This window comes from Amblyraja radiata, chromosome 27, assembly GCF_010909765.2.
Source record: "Amblyraja radiata isolate CabotCenter1 chromosome 27, sAmbRad1.1.pri, whole genome shotgun sequence".
Lineage (NCBI taxonomy): Eukaryota > Metazoa > Chordata > Chondrichthyes > Rajiformes > Rajidae > Amblyraja > Amblyraja radiata.
In genome coordinates this window covers 24,009,323-24,029,973 of record NC_045982.1, presented here as the reverse complement: position 1 = coordinate 24,029,973, position 20,651 = coordinate 24,009,323, and the positions used below count along the sequence as shown (strand labels likewise).

General features: G+C 41.3%; 1 protein-coding gene across 5 annotated transcripts in view; it reads right to left on the bottom strand.

The window, feature by feature from the left end:
* Window positions 1–5,647: 5,647 nt before the first annotated feature.
* LOC116988564 (adhesion G protein-coupled receptor B2-like) overlaps window positions 5,648–20,651 on the bottom strand; it is a 514,190-nt gene continuing 499,186 nt past the window's right edge. For all 5 annotated transcript variants that reach the window (XM_033045397.1, XM_033045400.1, XM_033045401.1 and 2 more), the window contains 3 exons: window positions 11,407–11,511; window positions 10,895–10,948; window positions 5,648–9,354 (listed from right to left, as the gene is read on the bottom strand). In XM_033045397.1, the coding sequence (XP_032901288.1) occupies window positions 9,190–9,354; window positions 10,895–10,948; window positions 11,407–11,511 (324 nt within the window). In that variant the 3' untranslated portion in view covers window positions 5,648–9,189. The remainder of the gene's footprint in view (window positions 9,355–10,894; window positions 10,949–11,406; window positions 11,512–20,651) is intronic.

Genomic DNA, 20,651 nt, shown 5'->3' with positions numbered 1-20,651 from the left:
TCATGCCGACCAGCTTTTACAAATGGGTTAATCCCATTTGCCTGTAAACCATTTCCCTCTAAACCATTCCTATCCATGTACCTGACTAAATGTATTTTAAACACCACCATTGTACTTGCCTCTACAGCTTCATCTGGCAGCTCGTTCCCTATTCGCACCACTTTGTGTGAAGAAATTGTTCGTTAGGTGTCTTAAATCTTTCCCTTCTCACCTAAACCTGTTCCTTCTATTTCTCGACTGCACTATTCTGGGGGGAAAAAGACTGTGATTATGAATCTTATCTATACCTCTCATTATTTTGTAAATCCATATAAGGTCACCCGTCAGTCTCCTGTGCTCCAGGAAAGATCCCAGCCATTGAACCTCTTTTTAAATCCTCTAATCCTGGTACATCTTTTCAGCACCCATTCCAACTTAACATTCTTCCTCCAGCTGGGTGACCAGAGTTGCACACAATACTCCATATGTGGTCTCACCAGCGTCTTGTACAACTGGAGCATGACGTCCCAACTTCCGTTCTCAATACACTAACTGATGAAGGCAAGCGTACCAAATGCTTTCTTCACCATCCTATCTACAGTACCTGTATAGCCATTACTTATCAAAAAGTACCAAGAAGCAATGATAGCCATGAAAGTTATTGAAGCTGGGAAGTTTCTGATGGAACTCTAATCACTGTGGTAGTTGATTCAAGGCTGACCTGCTGGCCTCGTGTGATGATGCTGACAGACCTTGCCTAACTAAGAAGCAGATGGCTGACCTGATACAGGTTGTCAGACTCAGTTCTTGGTTCTTGGTTTCTTGGTCCTCCAAAATATTCCAAATGGAATTGAAACTGGAGGTGGTGAAGGGAGGGCTTAAGCCAGAAAGGGTTATTGGGAAGAAAGAGCTACTTTAAATTTAGTTGCATCTGGTTGGGTAACTATAGTAGGGTGGAGATTATTCCATGCTTTAATTGTGCGGGAGAAGAACGAATTGCTGTACACATCTGTCTTTGTAGCTGGGATCACATATTTAATCGAATGCCCTCGTCTGCTCCTAATTGGTTTGGGTTTGGTGTAGGTCTTGTAATCTATGTCGAGCTGACCATTTAACATTTTGTAAAAACAGGTCAAACGGTGAGCTTCACGTCTGCCTTGGAGAGGGTTCCACCCCAGAGAATTCAGAAGTTTGGTGACACTCGCTTCTCTCTCATAGGTGTTAGTAACAAATCGAGCTGCCTGTCTTTGGACACGTTCGATGGAAGACATGTTTTTATTTGCGTATGGGTCCCATGCTGCAACATTCCCTTGCATATATTTGCACATTCACAGCAGCCGCATAGATTTTTACCCAGTATTCCATCACTGAGCAGCTAGAAAAAACTTAATTAGTGAATTATTATCTAATCACATCTAATTTTACTGACTGCATGAGCTGAATTATGTTCAAAATGCCAACATATTTGTGCACGTTCATTTGAAAGAGTCAGATACGTGATTGCAGGATAACAATTAAAATGAACATTATCTGCTTAATCCATATGAAAGGACACCTATATAATGTCAATAACCTTCTCGCAGTCATGATCTTTTAATTTAAAAATGATCAACACCATTCCTGCAGTTATGCAATTTACTTTATTGCCATTAGAAATTTAAAACACCACAGTCCATGCCCGAGAAAATTTCAAACAATATCTCTGGAGCAATCTAGGTTTTCTGAAACATAACAAATCTGTTGCTGTTTTTTCCATACCAACATGATCTTGACGTCTCACAATACAGGATATCTTACAGTTTTATACCCCCGTCATTCCCTCTCCCCTCCTCTCCTGTTGGGCAGAACTTGCAAAAGATGAAGCATGTACAACCAGACTCCGGAATAGCTTCTTCACCTCTGTTATCAGACTACTGAACTATCACACAAGTCCAGTTGACATGTTCGCCTGTTATCAGTTAATAAGTCCATGTCATAGGAGCAGAAGTAGGCCATTCGGCCCATTGAGTCTCCTCCACCATCCAATCATGGCTAATGTATCTTTCCCTCTCAGCCCTATTTTTCTACCTTCTTATAACTCTTGACCAATCAAGAATCTGTCAATCTCTGCCTGAAAAATAACTAATGACTTGGCCTCCACCACTATCTGTGGCAATGAATTCCACAGATTCACCACCCTCTGACTAAAGAAATCTTATCTCTTTTCTAAAGTTATGCTCTGTTATTCTGAGGCTATGCCGTCTGGTTCCAGACACTCCCACTAGTGGAAACATTGTCTTCATATCCACTCTAACCAGGCTTTTCACTATTTAGTAACTTTCAACGAGGTGTCCCTTCATTCTTCAAAACTCCAACGAGTGCAGGCTCAGTGCCGTCAAACACTCATCATATGTTAACCCAATCATCTGTGGGATAATTCTCGAAACCATCTCTGGACCCTCTCCAAAGCCAACACATCCCTCGTCAGATATAGGGCTCTGGTGGGCCTCTTTTTGGGGTGCTGGGTATGGAAACAATTTACCCTACCCATTGGATCTGACTGAGTGTAATTGGAGCCTCAGTACTGGAGGGTTTGCATGTGAAGGACACTGATGTTGTCTTGCTTTTCCTGCCAGTATATTTGGAACATTTCGCATTCACCGTTAGTTGTATATCTCCGGTGTTTCCTGGTGCCTGCTGTAGGTTGTCTATAAGTCAAAGACATACAGTAGAGTAGGTACTGCACTGAAGTCCAAAAACTTTGTGCCAGGTTGAGGTCTTGATTGTTGTACACAATTCCCAAGATAGACAAAGGTTGTGCAGTTGCCCTGAAGGCAGTGGCTAAGTTCATCACCAACGCCAACCTTCACTGTTTGAAGGTTCTCTTGACATGGGGAAGCAGCCTGTTTACAAATTTATCATTGCCTTTATCATCAGTGGGTGGGGTTTTATAGTTGAGGCAGGCTTGTAGTTGTTATAAGGCCTATTTCATTTAGCTCAACCGTGCTTCCTTAGAATACAAGGACAAACCGATGAACATCTTCATAAAAAATGACACATACTATTAAAAGGTTGAGAGTTCAAAAGCAACACTGAATAAGAACCATGAGGCACGAAAAGATAATGAGTTAAAGTGAATCAATATAATGCCTTGCATTTCCTTCACTGTTTAGCTATATCTCATATAAAGGGAGAGGGGCTGATGTATGGCTGATAGAATTCAGTGTGATGTGAAGCTTTAAGTGGGCTAACATGAAAAGATTATAATTGTTTTGACTTTATGAAAAAAAAATGGCAAAGAATCCTGGGCCAAGAATTTCAATTATGTAGCGCATGTTTCTTATATGCTGTGCACTTGAATTGTGGAGTAAAATCAATTGCTGAATGCTATCGGCAATATAAAACATTTATAGTGCACACTGAAACATTGCTTTTTGTGCTCGATGCAGTAATACATAAAAGGTGCTGAGAGTGCAGCAAGCCTGTCAATCATTGTGCCACCCAGATTTAGTGTCACTTGTTGCTTTGAACTGGATTCAAAACAGCCTAACAGCATGGGTCACAAGCCTAAAGCAGGCTCTTAGAGGGCAGCTTGTGGACCACCTATATAGAGAGATTCATCAGCATTGTTTTTGGAGAGTCTGCTGCACAAGATGTGATGCATTTAATTCAGATGCAACTTTGAACCAGATTTCTGGACATTATTCAGTGAGGCCTTCTGCATTTTGTGGGGATGTCACCAGAGGGTGTGGTATAGTGGGATTGGCAGACTGCTCTGGTTACGTGATCTTTGGCCAGGCTCCAGCTTGCTGAGCACACAAGCTTGTGCTGAGCAGCACTTAAACCTCTGGGTTTCTGACCTGCACACATGAACTATCCTAATCCAACAAGACATTACCAATGTCCACACTCAGAATGGCAGATTTGCTCTTGAAACTGCACAAGGTATATAGATGGACAATAACCTGTGACAGAACAACATTATTCCAACATGGCGGCGTGGAGTACATGGCCTTGTCTGCATCAATGGTGCTGAGGTAGATTTGGTCACGAGCTTCACGTTTTTGGGTAAAAATATCGCCAAGGATTTGTCCTGGCTCAACCACATTGGTGCTGTGGTCAAAAAAGCACCCCGACACCTCTATGTTCTCAGAAAGCTGAGGAGATTTGGCATCTCTGATGACTCTTAACAACTTTTACATAAATACCATAGAAAGCATCCTATCGGAATGTATCACAGCTTGGTAAGGTAACTGATCGGCCCAAGGCCACAACCATTTACAGAGAATTGTGAATGCTACCCAGTCCATCACACAAACCAGCCTCCCAGCATTGACTCCATCTACAATTCCCACTGCCTCGGGAAAACAGCCAACATAATCAAGAGCCTCGCCCACTTTGGTCACACTCTCCTCCCCTCTCCTATCAAGTAGAATGTACAAAAGTTTGAAATAACGTAGCAAAGGACTCAAGAATAGATTCATTTCCTTTTGTTATCAGACTCTTGAATGGTCCTTTCACACACCAAGAATTCTTGATCTTCCAACTTACATCATTGTGCCTCTTGCATTTTTTTAAATCTGAACTTTGTCTGTAGCTGTAACACTTTATACTACATTGTATTCTCCCCCTTTGCATTACTTGGATGTATGGTATGATCTGACTCAAACTCAAAATAAATATATTCACTGTGCCTTGGTACACATGACCCTGATAATTAAACTAATGATAAACCATAAATGCCATGGATAACAAATCCTTAAACATAGAGGGGCAAATTCAGAAAGTTGTTAAAAGCTCTTGCATTGCTGAGTTTATTAGCTGGGGAATGTGGTAGCAGACCCTTATAAATTGCTACCTTGCCCTCATTTATTTTTTATTCATAATTCCTGGCACACTTCACGAAGGATGTCAAAACCTTGGAGAGACCATTGAGTTGATTTACTGGGAAGTTAATAGGGATTAAGGACCACTACCAGATGAATTTAGCTTAGTTTAGAGATACAGTATGGAAGCAGGCCCTTCGGCCCACTGAGTCTGTGCTGACTAGCAATCCTCGCATACTATTCTACACACTAGAGACGATTTACAATTATACCAAGCCAATTAACCTACAAACCTGTATGTATTTGGAGTGTGGGAGGAAACCGGAGCTCCCGGAGAAAATCCACGCAGGTCACAGGGAGAACGTGCAAACTCCGTAGAGACAGCACCCATAGACAGGGTTGAACCCAGGTCTCTGGCACCGTAAGACATCAACTCTACTGCTGCGCCACCGTGCTGCCCTGCTCCTCGAGGTTGGAGAAGTTTGGACAGACCCCTTTGGTGCATAAAAGGTTAAGAGGTGACCAACAGCAGTGCTCACAATGAAAGGTATGATTGAGATATATAACTCTTTGTGGCGAATAGATTAATAACTGGACATCACAGTTTTAAAGTCACTGGTAAAATATCCAGAGGACCGATGAGGAGAAAATGTTTCATTTTAGAAAGTTGCCTGGAAGTTGATTCCAAAAATACCTGATGATAAGGAACTTACAAGCTGATGGAAGATACAGGGGTGTGGCATTACAGCTAAATAGCCACCTTCAGTCTTATGTTTCTAATATGTACTAATTTCAGATTGCTCCTATTATAGGGAATGAATAACATCAGGCACACAGTAAGATTCACCAAATGGGGTGTCATGCTGAGTACAGGAGATTTATTTTTGCTGGAAAATGGGAATTACAGGAGGCTTCACCAATTAAAGTGTGCTTTAATGAAAGAACTCTTGACACTTTGTATGGGTTATTTTTCCTCATTTGCACTTTGGATGCATTAATAAAAACAATGCATAAAAGAAAACTGCTATTTTATAATCAGTTGCAACAAATATTTTCAAGCTAAAATAACTTCTCTTCGAAAGGACATAGATAATTCAAGTCAAAAAACTTAAGGTAATAACATATTAATTGAGATTCATAGTCTAGCTCTCATCAGTGATGGGGGGTGGAACTGTCCAGTTCCAGGTACCTGGACAAACACCAATGTATTGTCACTAAACCTTGTTTGGACCAATAGACTAGAGAAAGCTAAGAAAAATTAATAGCATGGTTATGTAAATATATCTTTAAAAAAATAATTCAAGGGAAGACATAATGAGACAATGTTATGGAAATAAAACCTGTAAAAATGATTTCTGAAGAAAAGGATAAAAGTTAGGACGGACTCATTTTCAGGCATCCTAATTGATATTGTGAAAGAGCATCTCTGTTGCGTGGGTGTTGATTGGGCCACATTCAGAAACTGCAGCTGCTTTATAAAGTTTTGATTTGGAGCAAGGAGCAGTTCAACAGCAGAACATTTTATTTGTATATTCTTGTGTAAATTTACATACCAAAGGAGCAGGTGAAAAATACTTTGAAATGTATTCTAGGCAGTTCCAATAATCAGAATTTTTATTGATAGATGTGTTATACTGATGCTTTCCATAATTATTTCATAGTTAGGTGCATAATTATTTCAATTAGACATGTGTGATGTTGCCTTCTATGTGTGACTCTGAGATGAAGCAAACATACTCGGTACAGGGCAGATCTACCACAACCTACCGCCAGCCTCTTCCATGCTTGCGGGTATTCATGGGCTTTCTTTTCGTAAGGTCAACACACCAGCCCAAGGCCATTTGCTAACATTCTGTGCCACTACCTGTTAATCCTGCAGTGACTTCACTAAGAAGCTGATCTCTCCACGAAGCTCAGCATACCAGCTAATTTTTCCCTCCGTGCCACTGGTTGGCCTCCACTTTGCCCAAACCAGGCTGCACCAACCTAGACTGCAGGAACGGTGGGAGCCAAATATTCAGTGCCTTAGCTATCAAACAAATCCACCGCTGTTCCACATTGTCAGATTTTAAATCTGGCAAGTATGCCTTTTGGAACAATTAAGGTGCAATACATTGTCTGGCAATGAGCTAGAGATTGGTCTTCATTTTCATACTTTCCAACACTCATGGTTATAGCCTGGTCTAGTCTGCTAAGGAAACCAGCCGCTATCTGGAATAAAGATGCTGAAAATATAAAAAGGTAAGGATATTGATCACTGGAGGATTAAAGATGGCATAATTCCAGGAATAAATCCAGGAACATTGAAATACTCAATGAGTAACTTTGTTCGAAGGTTTGCGCGTGTGTACACTGAATATCAAATGTACCTGGTTCCCAAACTATATTCTATTTCCTTGGTTTACATCTCTATCGTATTGTTCCTGAGACCGATCCTGAGCTTCAAGGTTTCCAATCTCCTTCCCAGTTCCTCTTTACAGTCTCGACCCTAGGCATTGGGTTCCCGATGCTTACTCTGGGTGAGATCCTGCTTTATATAGTTCCAGTCATCCAGAACCCTCTGTGTACCTTTTTATGTATAAGCATTATGCTCCATGGGCTCGGCATTATTGGAGGTTCCAGCCAGTGGCTCAAAATCCTGGCAGGGGTCTGAGCTGGTGATTTACCAGGAACAGTGAGAGCACTACCAACTATGAGATTTGACTGTGTGAATTTAATTAACAAAATGCCATGCAATTTAATCAGACCATTGAAGAGACGGCCATTTCCAGAGCAGGAATGGGAGTCTGTCTGTCTGCAGGTCCTAGCGTGAAATTATTGGATAACAAACTCCAAATCCTTTACAGATTGGGGACGGGGTCTCACTCAATGCTAAGGCGAGTCAGAGGTGTGGCAGGCCATTTATGTCTGGAATGACCCAATATGTACACATCATCTCCATGGGTCTGTGTGCGCATGTGTGAGTACAATTGTAAACAATAAGAAAAACTGACTTCATTATCTCTGAACACAAATATCATGCCCTGACTTTTATGTTCTCCCATGAGGTTTCACGTGCGTTTTTTTTTAATTTAAAGAGTTTGTGCAGGAGGAAAGTCTGCATTTATAAAAAGCAGATGGGATTTCTGATTGTGTTCACCATCCTTGATTGAGGAAATTAGATGACATATTTTGATAACGTATATCAATAATTGCAATACATGTTCCTGAGAAAGAAGCAAAAAAAAAACTGATGCCAAAAATATAAAATGCAAACAGAAAATGCTACAAATACTCAGCAGGTCAGGCAGCATCTATGGAGAGAGGAGAAATAATACTTCAGGTTGATGAAAACTGATCTGCTGAGAAATTACTGCATTTCCTGTTCCTGAGAAGCACTCCTTCACTGGTGCCCAGCCAATAAACCCCATGTTATTCCGTATCCCGACCCTAAAAATAACGGTCTCTGCTGCCTCCAGTGTAAAACCTGGACAGCTCCCCCACCTGGTCAGCTCCCGAGATTTAATGACTGCCATATCCTGATTCTTATTCCCATTCACTACTCGGTGATTGGTAAGTGAAAGATTACGTTATTATTTCCTAAACAGTTTCTTTTTGTATCTACAATTTATGTCTCCAATACAAAGTTGTAGAGGTTAATGTTGAGAAACTCTGTTCTCCCATTAAAGGCCGAAGTAGGTGTGAATCTGATTTTAAAAATGGCACCAGTGTGCCATTGAAACTACGTTGTGCCCTCTGCTTGCGTCTAGTGAGGTTTTGTTGCGTCAGAGGCTCACACGGTTACCTCATAGGTCCATGTTTGTGGAGGTTGGATGCAAGAGTAGTACTGTGGCCACGGATGGACACTGAACATGGAGAGGAGACAGAGGAAAGGCCACCAAGGAGCAGCCATTGCAAAAATTCAGTTCGTAAGTCACAGCCTATGGAAAAGAGGAGAATTACTGAAAAGCTGCGACTTACAAATCAGGTATAAAAGTTGACATAATTGCTTCATGATTGTCTTTTTCTACATAAAATAGGGAGACAAAAATGGTCAATCTCAAATGAACATTAATTTTAGTTTAGATTTTTTGCCAACTAGTTTTCTAAATGCCTGAATCCTTTTAGTTTCAGTCTTGGGTTGCACAGACATACATCAAAAGGAACAAAGTCTTGTGTATGTAGATCTGAGACAGTTTCACAGATTTATGTGTCTTGCATTCTCGTTCACCAGCCACAGTGAGAAAGTTGAGAGTAAGAACAGAGCGTTGGTGAATTCCGCTTTTCTGACTGGTAGATGATTACCGTTCACATCAATTGAAAGAGATCCAGGAACTCAACACAAAATGAATCCTTCGCAATGCATCAGTGTGAAAATATATTTTCCAAGTCTGCTGTTTATGGTTTGTTTACCTCTGAATCCACATTAAACTTCAGTTTGAAAGTCTCCTTCTGTATCCATAGAGATTGTGGCAGATGCCTCCCAGTCTGGTGAATGCAATTCTACATTTTCCTGGGCATCTGAACGAAGTGTGTTGGTTGGCATGGTCTTGAGGTTGTCCCAAGTTTGCTCTGCATGGGTAGCTTTCTCCTGTGGATAGAATGTTACTACCTTAGTCTCCATTGGTACATTTTACAGTGATGCTATTATTACTGAAAGTTTGCCCAACGCTGACCAGCAACATTGCTACAATTCATTTGTCACCACTCCTTGTTCATAGGTAATGAGGTAAACTGCATCACTTCCTCATACTTTCTTAGCTGAGTCCAAGTGAACCTACTGGTTGGGATGGATTTTTTGGTCACTATTGGCCAGTAGTTGCCACTTCATACTCATCTCGTCTTCTGCTGATTGGCTAATCTGGTATTGTAATATATTATTAGAAACAAGGAACTGCAGATGCAGGTTTACACAAAAACACACAAAGTGCTGGAGTAACTCAGTGGGTCTGGCAGCATCACTGGAGAACATGGACAGGTGACATTTTGGGTTGAGACCATTCTTCAGGCTGTTTGTAGGATGGGGGAGAGGGGGCAGTAGAAGAAAACTGGAAGACAAGAGGGGCAGTACAAAGTCTGTCAAGGCTGATACAGATGAGGAGGGTTTTTAATAGGCAGATGTTTGGACAAAGGCAGGTGATCAGGAGCAATTACTGAGGTCCACCATCATCTGTGATCCAACACTGGTGTGGTCCCAAGAGTATCCGTTTATGGAATCATGAGATGTGGGGATGGCGCAAGGAAAAAAGGTGTTGAGTCAGAAAATTAACTATGATCGAGGTGAGTAACCCAGTAGACCCAGGATAAACAAACCCATCGCTGTTCTATTCATATGTTCTTATGACATTTCATTTTTAATCGACTCAACATCAATTTTTTGCGAATTAGGTTGGGAAATGTTGTCCTTATATTCATTCCTTTAGACTATTTAAAGCACAACTTAAACTCTGAAGAAGGGTCCCAACCCGAAACGTCACCCATTCCTTCTATCCAGAGATGCTGCTTGTCCCACTGAGTTACTCCAGCAGTTCATGGTTCTTGGTTTCTTGGTCCTCCAAAATATTCCAAATGGGATTTAAACTGGAGGTGGTGGAGGGAGGACTTAAGCCAGAAAGGGTTTTTGGGAAGAAAGAGCTACCTTAAATTTAGTTGCATCTGGTTGGGTAACTATGGTGGGGTGAAGATTATTCCATGCTTTAATTGTGCGGGGAAGAACGAATTGCTCTACACATCTGTCTTGGTAGCTGGAATCTCAAATTGGATTGAATGCCCTCGTCTGCTCCTAATTGGTTTGGGTTTGGTGTAGGTTTTGTAATCTATGTCGAGCTGACCATTTAACATTTTGTAAATGGTCAATTCTTGCACACAACTTAAACCTTATACCTTTCCTTTTTATTAAAGAAAATCCCAATCAGCTGGTCCATCATATTTCCCATTAACCTCTACCATAATTCACATCCTTCTAATTATAAAGTCCTTCTTGTTCCTCCATTTCTCACTCATTTCTTCCCCATTATATCAGCAGCTCCTATTTCTTTCTGGATGTGACTGTGCAGAAAAATATGCATTCAAGTGACCTGGTGCCCAGAATGGCTCACACTGTGGTTGGACAGACAACATGTTATACTTACAACTGGCGTGCTCTTTTCAGCTCCCGCTGATGAAATGCTCCACCGTTTCTCCCGCTACAATGGAAAATATAAAGATATCTATTTTTACAATGAATCCTAAATGCCAAAAAGCCGTGAGACCTGTATACTTTAACATTATCGTTCTATTTAAAAAAAAATTCTAGCAGAGCCTAGAGAACAGATATTCAACTGGGGTGGGCAGCACAGACAAGACCACTGGATGCCTGTGAAAAACAGTGATCAGGAGATGAGGGTTCGACAACCCTGCCTCTGGTTACGATGGCTCATGGAAAGCTGCCCCTTTTCTCAAGGAATCTGTGACATGAAAGTGCAAAGGTATTTCCATTTGGGAGAATTGGTAATAACAAGAAGTAATCTGGATGTCAGAGCTACCTCGTTCCTGCTATAAATAAGAGAACACGTTTTATACAATCATTGCCAGAAATATGGACTTTGCTTTAGATACCGTTGAAGCATGATAATGATTCTGAAATTAAATAATTAATCTTCACCTTAAATGCTGAGAGTTCAGGGTCTCGGCACCTGTCCAATGTGTGGAACTTCTGGTTTAATTCATTGTAGAGTTCGGAGTGACGTTTCCTTGTGTGCATGACTTTCTGTGAACCAGAATGTTAACGGTAAATTAAAACCATGGCTGTCATTCATTGAATCTTAATGAGAGCTCTGTTTTTACTTTTGGACGTGATGACAAAAAGTCATCGGTGCCTGAGTAATTTTCATTTAATTTACTGGACTGGAAATCCATGAAATCAAATTAATGTCAAATTTATACCCTGCCCAATATCACATCTCTAGTGGAGAATCATATTAGGCAAGATTTTAAAAATGGCATTGCAACCAATCTTGCCCGTTTTGCGATGGAGAGTTGGGTTAACACTGCCACAGTCAGATGGAGTCATAGAGAGATACAGCACAGAAACAGCACCTTTAGCCCATCGAGTCTGCACCCACCCTCTGGCACCGTGCATTTTTACTCATCATTCTTAGAGGGTGACGTGCACTCACAAACTAGGGGAACAGAGAATTTTAAAAAGTATGTAAGAATAATATTTAACTGCCTGAACCAAAGAATGGAAACTTCACAACACAACATTTTATGACATCCATAATCACTCTTATGCAACAGTGAAGCTTCATTCTACATTTAGTAATGTGTGCTGGAATCCCAATAGGTTGAGTGGAGGTAGAAACACGTTCCTCAATTCACTGCTCAGACACTCCTGATGATATGGCTGATTGTAGTCAGGAGGGGACTTGCCACAAGTTGTCCATCGGAATCTGGACAAACATTGCTAAAGGACATGATGCATTATGGTAGGCACAGGTGTGAGTGGCAATGGGTAAGAATTTGGGCGCAGTAGGCTTTGATATCACTTGTTTTCTGTCACACTTAACGTGGGACAGTTGCAATGAATTAAAAGCATTGTGCTGATGAGAAGCTGGTTACCTGACAGTGAGGCACTTGTAAGGTTAATGCTATAAAAATGTATCTTAGTTTAATTTAATTTAGTTTTGAGGTACAGCATTGAAAAGGCTCTTTGGTCTACTGAGTCGGTGCCAACCAGCTGTCACCCGTACATTAGTTCTTTCCTACACTCTAGGGAAAATTTACAGTAGCCAATTAACCTGCAAACCTGCATGCCTTTGGAATATGGGAGGAAACCAGAGCACCCGGCGAAATGTATCAATCATCGTTATTTATTCCCCAAAATAAAATAACTATGTATTAATGTTTGCAGCTGTGAAAATGAAACCATATAATGTGCTGCAAAATAGTATGTCTTTGGGATGGCAACCTGCATAGATATATGCAATTATATGTTGCCTGTATTATTGGAGGTGGCAGCTCAGTTCATTTACACTATGATAATGGCAAACTAAATGGCAGCAGTCTAATAAAATGTTTGCACTTTTAATGAATAATAAGCTGACCCTGTGTCACTATAGTAATGTAATAATTTAGCTGTGATATGTGGTTCCATTGTTCAGAACTTCCCTCTCAACTGGAGATAAGGGTGTATTGCAGAGATATAACTGATAATACAGCCATTAATGTTAATAAATGGTGCCGCACATCTATTGCTTGGTCAGCCCAAGGAGCTTTGCTACCTCATTGATTTTCTTCATATTTAAAACGATTATTACTTCCTGACACTTTCCCCTGATAGCCCATCCGTGACGGATAATGGAATGTACAAGAAATGGAAAGCTGAAGCCCTCTTTGTATGGAGGTAGTGAGATAATGGACCAGCTACATTTATAAAATGGTATAAATGTACTCTGCCTGGTTTAGAGTGTTAATGTAGAATTAAAGAAGAGGGAAAATATGGCACAAGATGTATACAAATGTGGAAATCCTTTAGCAGAGAAACAGAGTCAAACTGCAACTGTAGAACATAGAACAGTAGAACATAGAACGGGAACAGGCCTTTCAGCCCATAATGTCCATTCCAAACATGATGCCAAGTTAAACTTGTCTCCACTACCCTTCTTTCCTGGCAAATCCATGCAACTATTTAAAAGCTTCTTAAATACTAGTTGAATCTAAACATTAAACAGGAGCTGATAAGAATGGTAATGGACATTAATGAACAAAAATAAGGCATTTAAATACACATATTCTCCAGGGAAAATGGTAGACCAATGCATTTGGGCTCATGGAGGTTCACTTGTGGTGACTAATCAGCCAAAATGAAGTAGAGGCAAATTGGATTCCCCTTTAGGCATACAAAAGGGATTTTGCAGAACTTACCTTCAGGAGTTTAATTGAATAAATTATATGACTGTGGCCTTAATGACCTGGATCAACCATTTTCTTAGGCCTTCCACTTTTATGTCTGAACACAATCTGTACACAGAGAGCTTCTACATTAAAGGCTTCTGCATTACTGAATCACTGCCTCGACTTCGTTCAACTCTCAGATCAAAAATGTAAACAGATCCAGACCAGAGTGCAGGACAGCACTTTACAACTTGAAAATTGGATCAATTGGTACGAGTTTATATATTTGATGCTTAAAAGCTGCATGACAAGGGTGAGATTGAGCAAGCGATCATTCCTAGCTGAAATCACAGCCACCAGGAAGTCTGCTGAGACAGTCCTTTTCATAGTTCACAAACGTGAGTCCCATTTGTACTGGAACAGGTTGTGTATAGTACGTCTCGCTTCTCTCCCACACAGATTGGAGCTTCCATGGCAAACTATTATTTTTATTGATGACTCACAATTAGGTGTACATTGTATTTACATAATTTTGATTTACAGTAACACCGCTGATAAGAGGAGATCTGACAGGGGTCATTCAGAACTGATTGCAGACTCCTTCCAAAGTTCATAGGATGCGTGTAAATTAGAAGGTGTGTTTTCCTACAGCATTCAGCTGCTGAGATATTTATTCCATGTGTGCCCCTGAGAGATCACAGGGAAGGGGAGGTCAATGACATTGGGGCAGAAGATAGGCCCACCTACAAAAGGTTTACCTTCACGTAGTATTGGAAGACTAGCCACATCCAACCTAGACCTCTCAGTGACAGGGGCATTGGGTCACAGAGTGATATAGCACAGGCTCTTCGACTCAACTCGACCATGCTGAACAAGATGCCCAAAGTAAGCTAGTTCCACGTGCAAGCGTTTGATCCATATCCCTTTGAACCTTTCTTATCCATGTACCTGCCAAGTATATTTCAAATGTTGTTGTAGTACCTGCCTCAACTACCTCCTCTGGCCGCTCAATACATATAATCAACACCCTCTGAAAGAGCTATCAATCTCTCTCCTCCCACCTTAAATGTATGACTTCTAGTTCTTGATTTTCCCTATCCTGGGAAAGACACACTATATTCACCCTATTTCCCCTCAATAAGCTAATTCTGTAATCAGTTAGCCAGCTATCCATGGATCCCATGCAATATAACCTTCCAGAGCAGCTGACCATGCATAAGCTGATCAAAGGCCTTGCATAAGTTCATGTAGACTATGTAAACGGCCCTGCCCTCATCATCCCTCTTGGTTACTTCTCAATGCAAGCATGGAAATGGCTTCATTTGGGAAATGGGAATCAGAGGGGGATGATGGAAGATTTTTTTTGGTTCGGAACCACATATTTTTCCCTGACTTTCCCAGTTTGTGACATCACTGCTGAGCACTATAATTGTTAAGTTATTGGATTCAGGGAATTCTGGACTTTTAATCCACAGACATAAGTGAAGGTTTGGTGCAAAAAGACACTGGTGGTTTACACAAAAGAACACAAAGTGCTGGAGTAACTCAGTGGGTAACTCAGTGGGTCAGGCAGCATCTCCAGAGAACATACATGGGTGAGTTTTCAGGTTGGGCTCCTTCTACAGACTGCTACCGACCAATACAATTAGAAAGTTGCCTCCTGTCCCCTTTGAAGTGTGAAATCATTTTCCATGCAATTCAGAAAATTGTGCAGAAGAAATTGAAAAGCATGGTAATTTCAAACAGCAATTTTTACTCTGCTGCATCATCATAGATTTCACCCTACTTAATTAAATGAAGCAAGCTCACCAACAATCAATCACATTTACCCATTAATCTACCCATCTTATGAACATGTTCTGTTGAATATGCTGGATCACAAATCTCCCTGTTACCTTTAGAACTGATTGGCCTATGTGATGGAGCAGAGCTACTTCTGTGTTTTGTTTAACCACTTTCAGATGACAGCTGAGAAAGAAGAACTTGTATTTATATTGCTTTCAATTGTAACTATCATAATAACCTAGAACTACCTTCATTATCTCCTCTGAAATGTCCCAAGTACTCCCATATAATTCAATCCTCTATGATGCTATTATTGCTGTAAAGGTGTTTGCAGGAGTGTTATAATGCAGAATTACATTCCACATATTAGATAAATGATTGCCCAACTCGCTTTTGTGGGGAAAAGCCGGCTGGGAGATACTGGGTTGAGTTATTTATCGTTCCTGTGCACTGCATTGTTAGATTTACAGCAATGACTGATTATCCACACACAGTCAGCAGTACTTTAAACAACTGAGTCTCATGTTTGCAGGAATAGGGAACTTGTTCTTGCTGTATACATAATATAGTTGCAATTGCACATTCTATGCCACTTTGTTATACTTTAGATTTTAGAGATACAGTGCGGATTCAGGCCCTTCACCCATCGAGGCCGTGCCGACCAGCGATCACCCAGTAACTATCCTACACACTGGGGACAATTTTACCGAAACCAATTAACCTACAAACTTGCACATCTTTGGAGAGTGGGAGGAAACCGGAGCACCCAAATAAAATCCCCACGATCACAGGGAGAATGTACAAATTCCCTACAGACAGCATCTTAGTCTGGATCGAACCCGGGTCTCTGGCGCTGTAAGGCAGCAACTCTACTACTGCACCATTGTGTGGCAGGATTAGAGGGCAGTTTTTAAACTTCTGAAATTTGAATCCAGGGAACTCAATAGAACCAAATTAAAAAAATTCAGTACAATGTTTATTATGCACTTGGTATACTGACAGATGATAAATTTATAGCTAATTAAGTTTTCAATTGTATACACCATAGTAACCATGACTACATGCAATCATTAATTTATTGCTCCCTTTACATTCACGCACTGAATCCGGTAAAACCTGTTAGTTTATTTTACAGAAATAATCAAATGACCTTTAAATAATTGTGCAATCAGCTTCGAAAAAACACACCTACTTTGTGGCTTTTGAGTGCGATAAGGAATTGAATTCTTGTATTTATAATTTTCAGTAGTAACGAAGAGAACTTTGGCGCATCTAACATTTCTGATTTGTGTTTAATATCCTTTAAGAGTAAGAATGAGTAACTAAACAGAGTTTATCAAGGAAAATAATTGGGGATTTAAGATAATAGTTAGATGTCTTCATTGACAAAAACAATGAAAATGTTACATTAGGTTAACTATCCTCGTTGCTGACAATTTACAATTTATTTTTTAGGATACAAATTGACAATTGACCTCTCCTCACTCATGAGAGTAGGGCCCTATTAAATGGTTTAACCATACATGTTTAGAACAAACACAATTTAAAATCAGCGGTTGGCTCTTGAATTGTGCTATTGTGTTTTTCCTTCCACACTATTCACATCACAAGTCTCTCCACATCAGTCACAGAGGTTAGTAGGACATATCTTACTCTGGCTCTATTAATATCATGTAGCTCTCTATTTGAGTCAATGGCCTGTTCAGGAATCTAGTTGTGTCACTCGCAAAGTTATCAGTGATGCCAAGAGACAAGGGGTGGCACGGTGGCATGGTGTCCATTATCAAAGATCCCAGCATCCAGGCCAGGCCCTCTTCTCACTGCTACTATGGGGCAGGAGGTACAGGAGACTTTCATACACACCATCTCGTTCAGGCACAGCCACTTTCCTACAAATATCAGATTCTTGACTTGCACAACCCTAATCCTACCTCAGCAATGGAATACTACGGACCACTTCCTCAGGGCTGCCAACTCCCATGCATTGAGCGCGAGACTCACGCATTTGACGAAATCCTCAAGCTCTCACGCTGACGATAGAAGTTCTCACGCTCAAAAAAATATTTTAAAATATGTATAAATAAATAAATAAAGTCATACTCCTCCACACTCATCAATGAGAATAGTTTTCTTTCGGCGGGTTCCCCATAAAGAACGAACAATTTAATTGGCTTAAGCCCATCGTACACTATTTAAAATGGCAATGTAGACAAAAATGCTGGAGAAACTCAGCGGGTGAGGCAGCATCTATGTCTGATATTGACCCTTCTTCAGACTCAAGCATTTTTGTCTACCGCTCTATAGATGCTGCCTCACCCGCATTCACATACCCGTGCAGATGGTGTGATAGATGAGACACGGCGGTGGTCCCAGCACCTTCCCCGTCCCCCGCCCGAGGCACCACCCACCCTCACCTCCGGCGGCTCTGTGTCCGTCGGCCGCTCTGTCCACACCCCATGGTGTTTTAACCCCGGCCCGGAGCCAGGAGCGAACCAGGTGAGTGGGGGCGTCGGTGCCGCCTCCGGAGCCGCGGGGATGGATCTCGGGCTATAGCTCCACTCCGATGCCCGACCCGCGGTCATTGACCCTCACCTCCCCCGGACCCCCGGGTTACTGACCCTCACCTCCCCTGGACCCCAGCTGGACACAGAGCACGTGGGCCGGCCCGCATTCCCGGGGAGGGGGGTAGAGAGGGAAATGCTCCCCGGACATCGCCAAGTCTCCGCTCACTCCGGGTGTTGTCGCCACTTCACTGACACACACTCTCACACACACAACCTAACACACACCCTTACACACACACACTGGCACACACACAAGGTTTAAAGGGATATGGGCCAAATGCGGATAATTGGGACTAGTTTAGATGGGGCATCATGATCTGCATGGATAAGTTGGGATGAAGAGCCTGTTTCCATGCTGTAAGACTATGATACACTGTAGAAAGGGTGCAATTGCTCTGGAGAGGATCCAGGGGCGATTTATGAACAGTCTGAAGAAGGGTTTCGGCCCGAAACGTCGCCTATTTCCTTCGCTCCATAGATGCTGCTGCACCCGCTGAGTTTCCCCAGCAATTTTGTGTACCTGCGATTTATGAACATATTGGCAGGGCTGGAATTTTTTTTCACTTTGAAGAAAGATTTGATAACTCGGATTGTATTCTCTGCAGCAACGGATGTGAAGAAAATACTTAGTTGAGGTGAATAATATTATGAGAATAGGACCTGTTTCGCTTAACAAAGTGTGTAGGAAGGAACTGCAGATGGTGGTTTAAGCTGAAGATAGACACTAAAAGCTGGAATAACTCAGCAGGACAGGCAGCATCTCTGGAGAGAAAGAATAGGTGATGTTTCGGGTTGAGACCTTCAGACTGAAGAGGTTGAAAACCAGCTATGACTGGAGATGTGTGTTATCCAACAAAGGGCAGAAATCAGAATCATTTGTTCATCTTTATTGACGTGACATCATAATAAATATATTACAGAAAAAATAATTTAATGGGGTGGCACGGTGACGCAGTGGTAGTTGCTGCCTTGCAGCACCACAGACCCAGATTTGATCCTGACTACGGGTGCTGTCTGTACAGTATTTGTACATTCTCCTTATGACCACATGGTTTTCTCTGGATATTCTGATTTCTCCCACATCCGAAAGAAGTGCAGGTTTTCAGGTTAATTGGCTTCTGTAAATTGTCCCTGGCATGTAAGATACAACTGGTGTATGGTAGATTGCTGGTCGGTGTGGACTTGGTGGGCCGAAGGGCCTGTTTCCATATATATGTTTTACATATATATCTTAATTTCATTGAACCATGTACGGTTGAATATGTGGCATTATTTTCATCTTGTTTCATCTAGTCAAAGGGTAAGGTTGATTGATTTATTTATTTGTGTAGAACAGTGATGGAAGTCTGACTCCTCTTGCTTGGTTTCTATGTTTTTGTTTGTCTATATATATGCATAACAGCATGAATTATAATCTGATTTCCATACATGAATGTACTGAGGTCATTCATGTGCTGCACCTGTTGATCAGAGCCTGGGTCTACTGTGGAATGTTATTACGAATGTAATTTAGCCTAACCTTATTCATACCTAATCCAATTTGAAGCTTAAATGTTGCATTCAAGTGTTAGTTAAAAGACTCGCTACAGTATGCACTAGATTGCACAATTTCAAGCTGAAAAATGCAAAAGCTCCCTATTGTGGGAGGGGACACACCCCCCTCCCATACACGCCCCCCCCTCAGTCACTATGCTCCCTCGCAATTTCTCACTCTCATCCCTCACCCAATGTTGGCAGCCCTGACATCTTGCACTACCATGAACTTGTTTTCTAATATATTTTTGCACTACTATCCTGTTTTTTTTGCAGTGGTTTTCTTTTCACTGTCGTGAGGAATTTATATGTAATGTATGTTTTTTTGTGTTGCCTGTGATGCTGCCGCAGGCAAGATTTTCATTGTACCTGTACCTCGATGTGCTCATTGCATATGACAATATGGTCCACTTACATCTTTAACCTCCCCCTACTCCAATCTGAGATTCTTACCCACTTTAAGATCACTCTCATTTCAGTGCCAAACCAAAACAAAATAGCATGCGCTAATGACTACCGCCCAATGAAGTGCCACACTTTGTCCTGCCTGTCCCCTTTTCCAGATTTGCTCTCCCCCCCCATACAATCAGTCTGAACAAGGGCCTCGACTAGAAACATCATCTATCCATGTTCTCCAGAGGTGCTGCCTGATCTGCTGAGTTTCTTCAGCACTTTGTTGTGTACTAACTAGTGTCTGCAGTTCTTTGTTATTACAGGAAACGAGTGACTTAGACAGTGCTACTTGAGATGAAAAGTATGCTCTCCTCATCTCTGTCTGAGAATAGCATGGAAGAAAACAGCACGGTTGCATAATTTAAGAAGCAACTGCTCATTTCAGATTGTATTTGTTCAAAATACTTAAGCATGTCTAAATCATTTAAAAGGCTCCAAGTCTATATATACAGCTGATTATACAACGGCAGTTTTGTAGGTCTCACATGTCTAATGCCAAAGTTAACGCAGACTTCCGGAGACTGGTTGATCAGAAGATGATTTCTCTTGAGTCTAATAAAGTATTCTTAATGAAGTAAACTTTCTGCTGAAAACGCTACTGAATGTACAACATAATGAAAACAGGCAGCAAAAGCATTCCTCGAAGGCTGTTAGGAAACAACATTCTTTGATCACTACT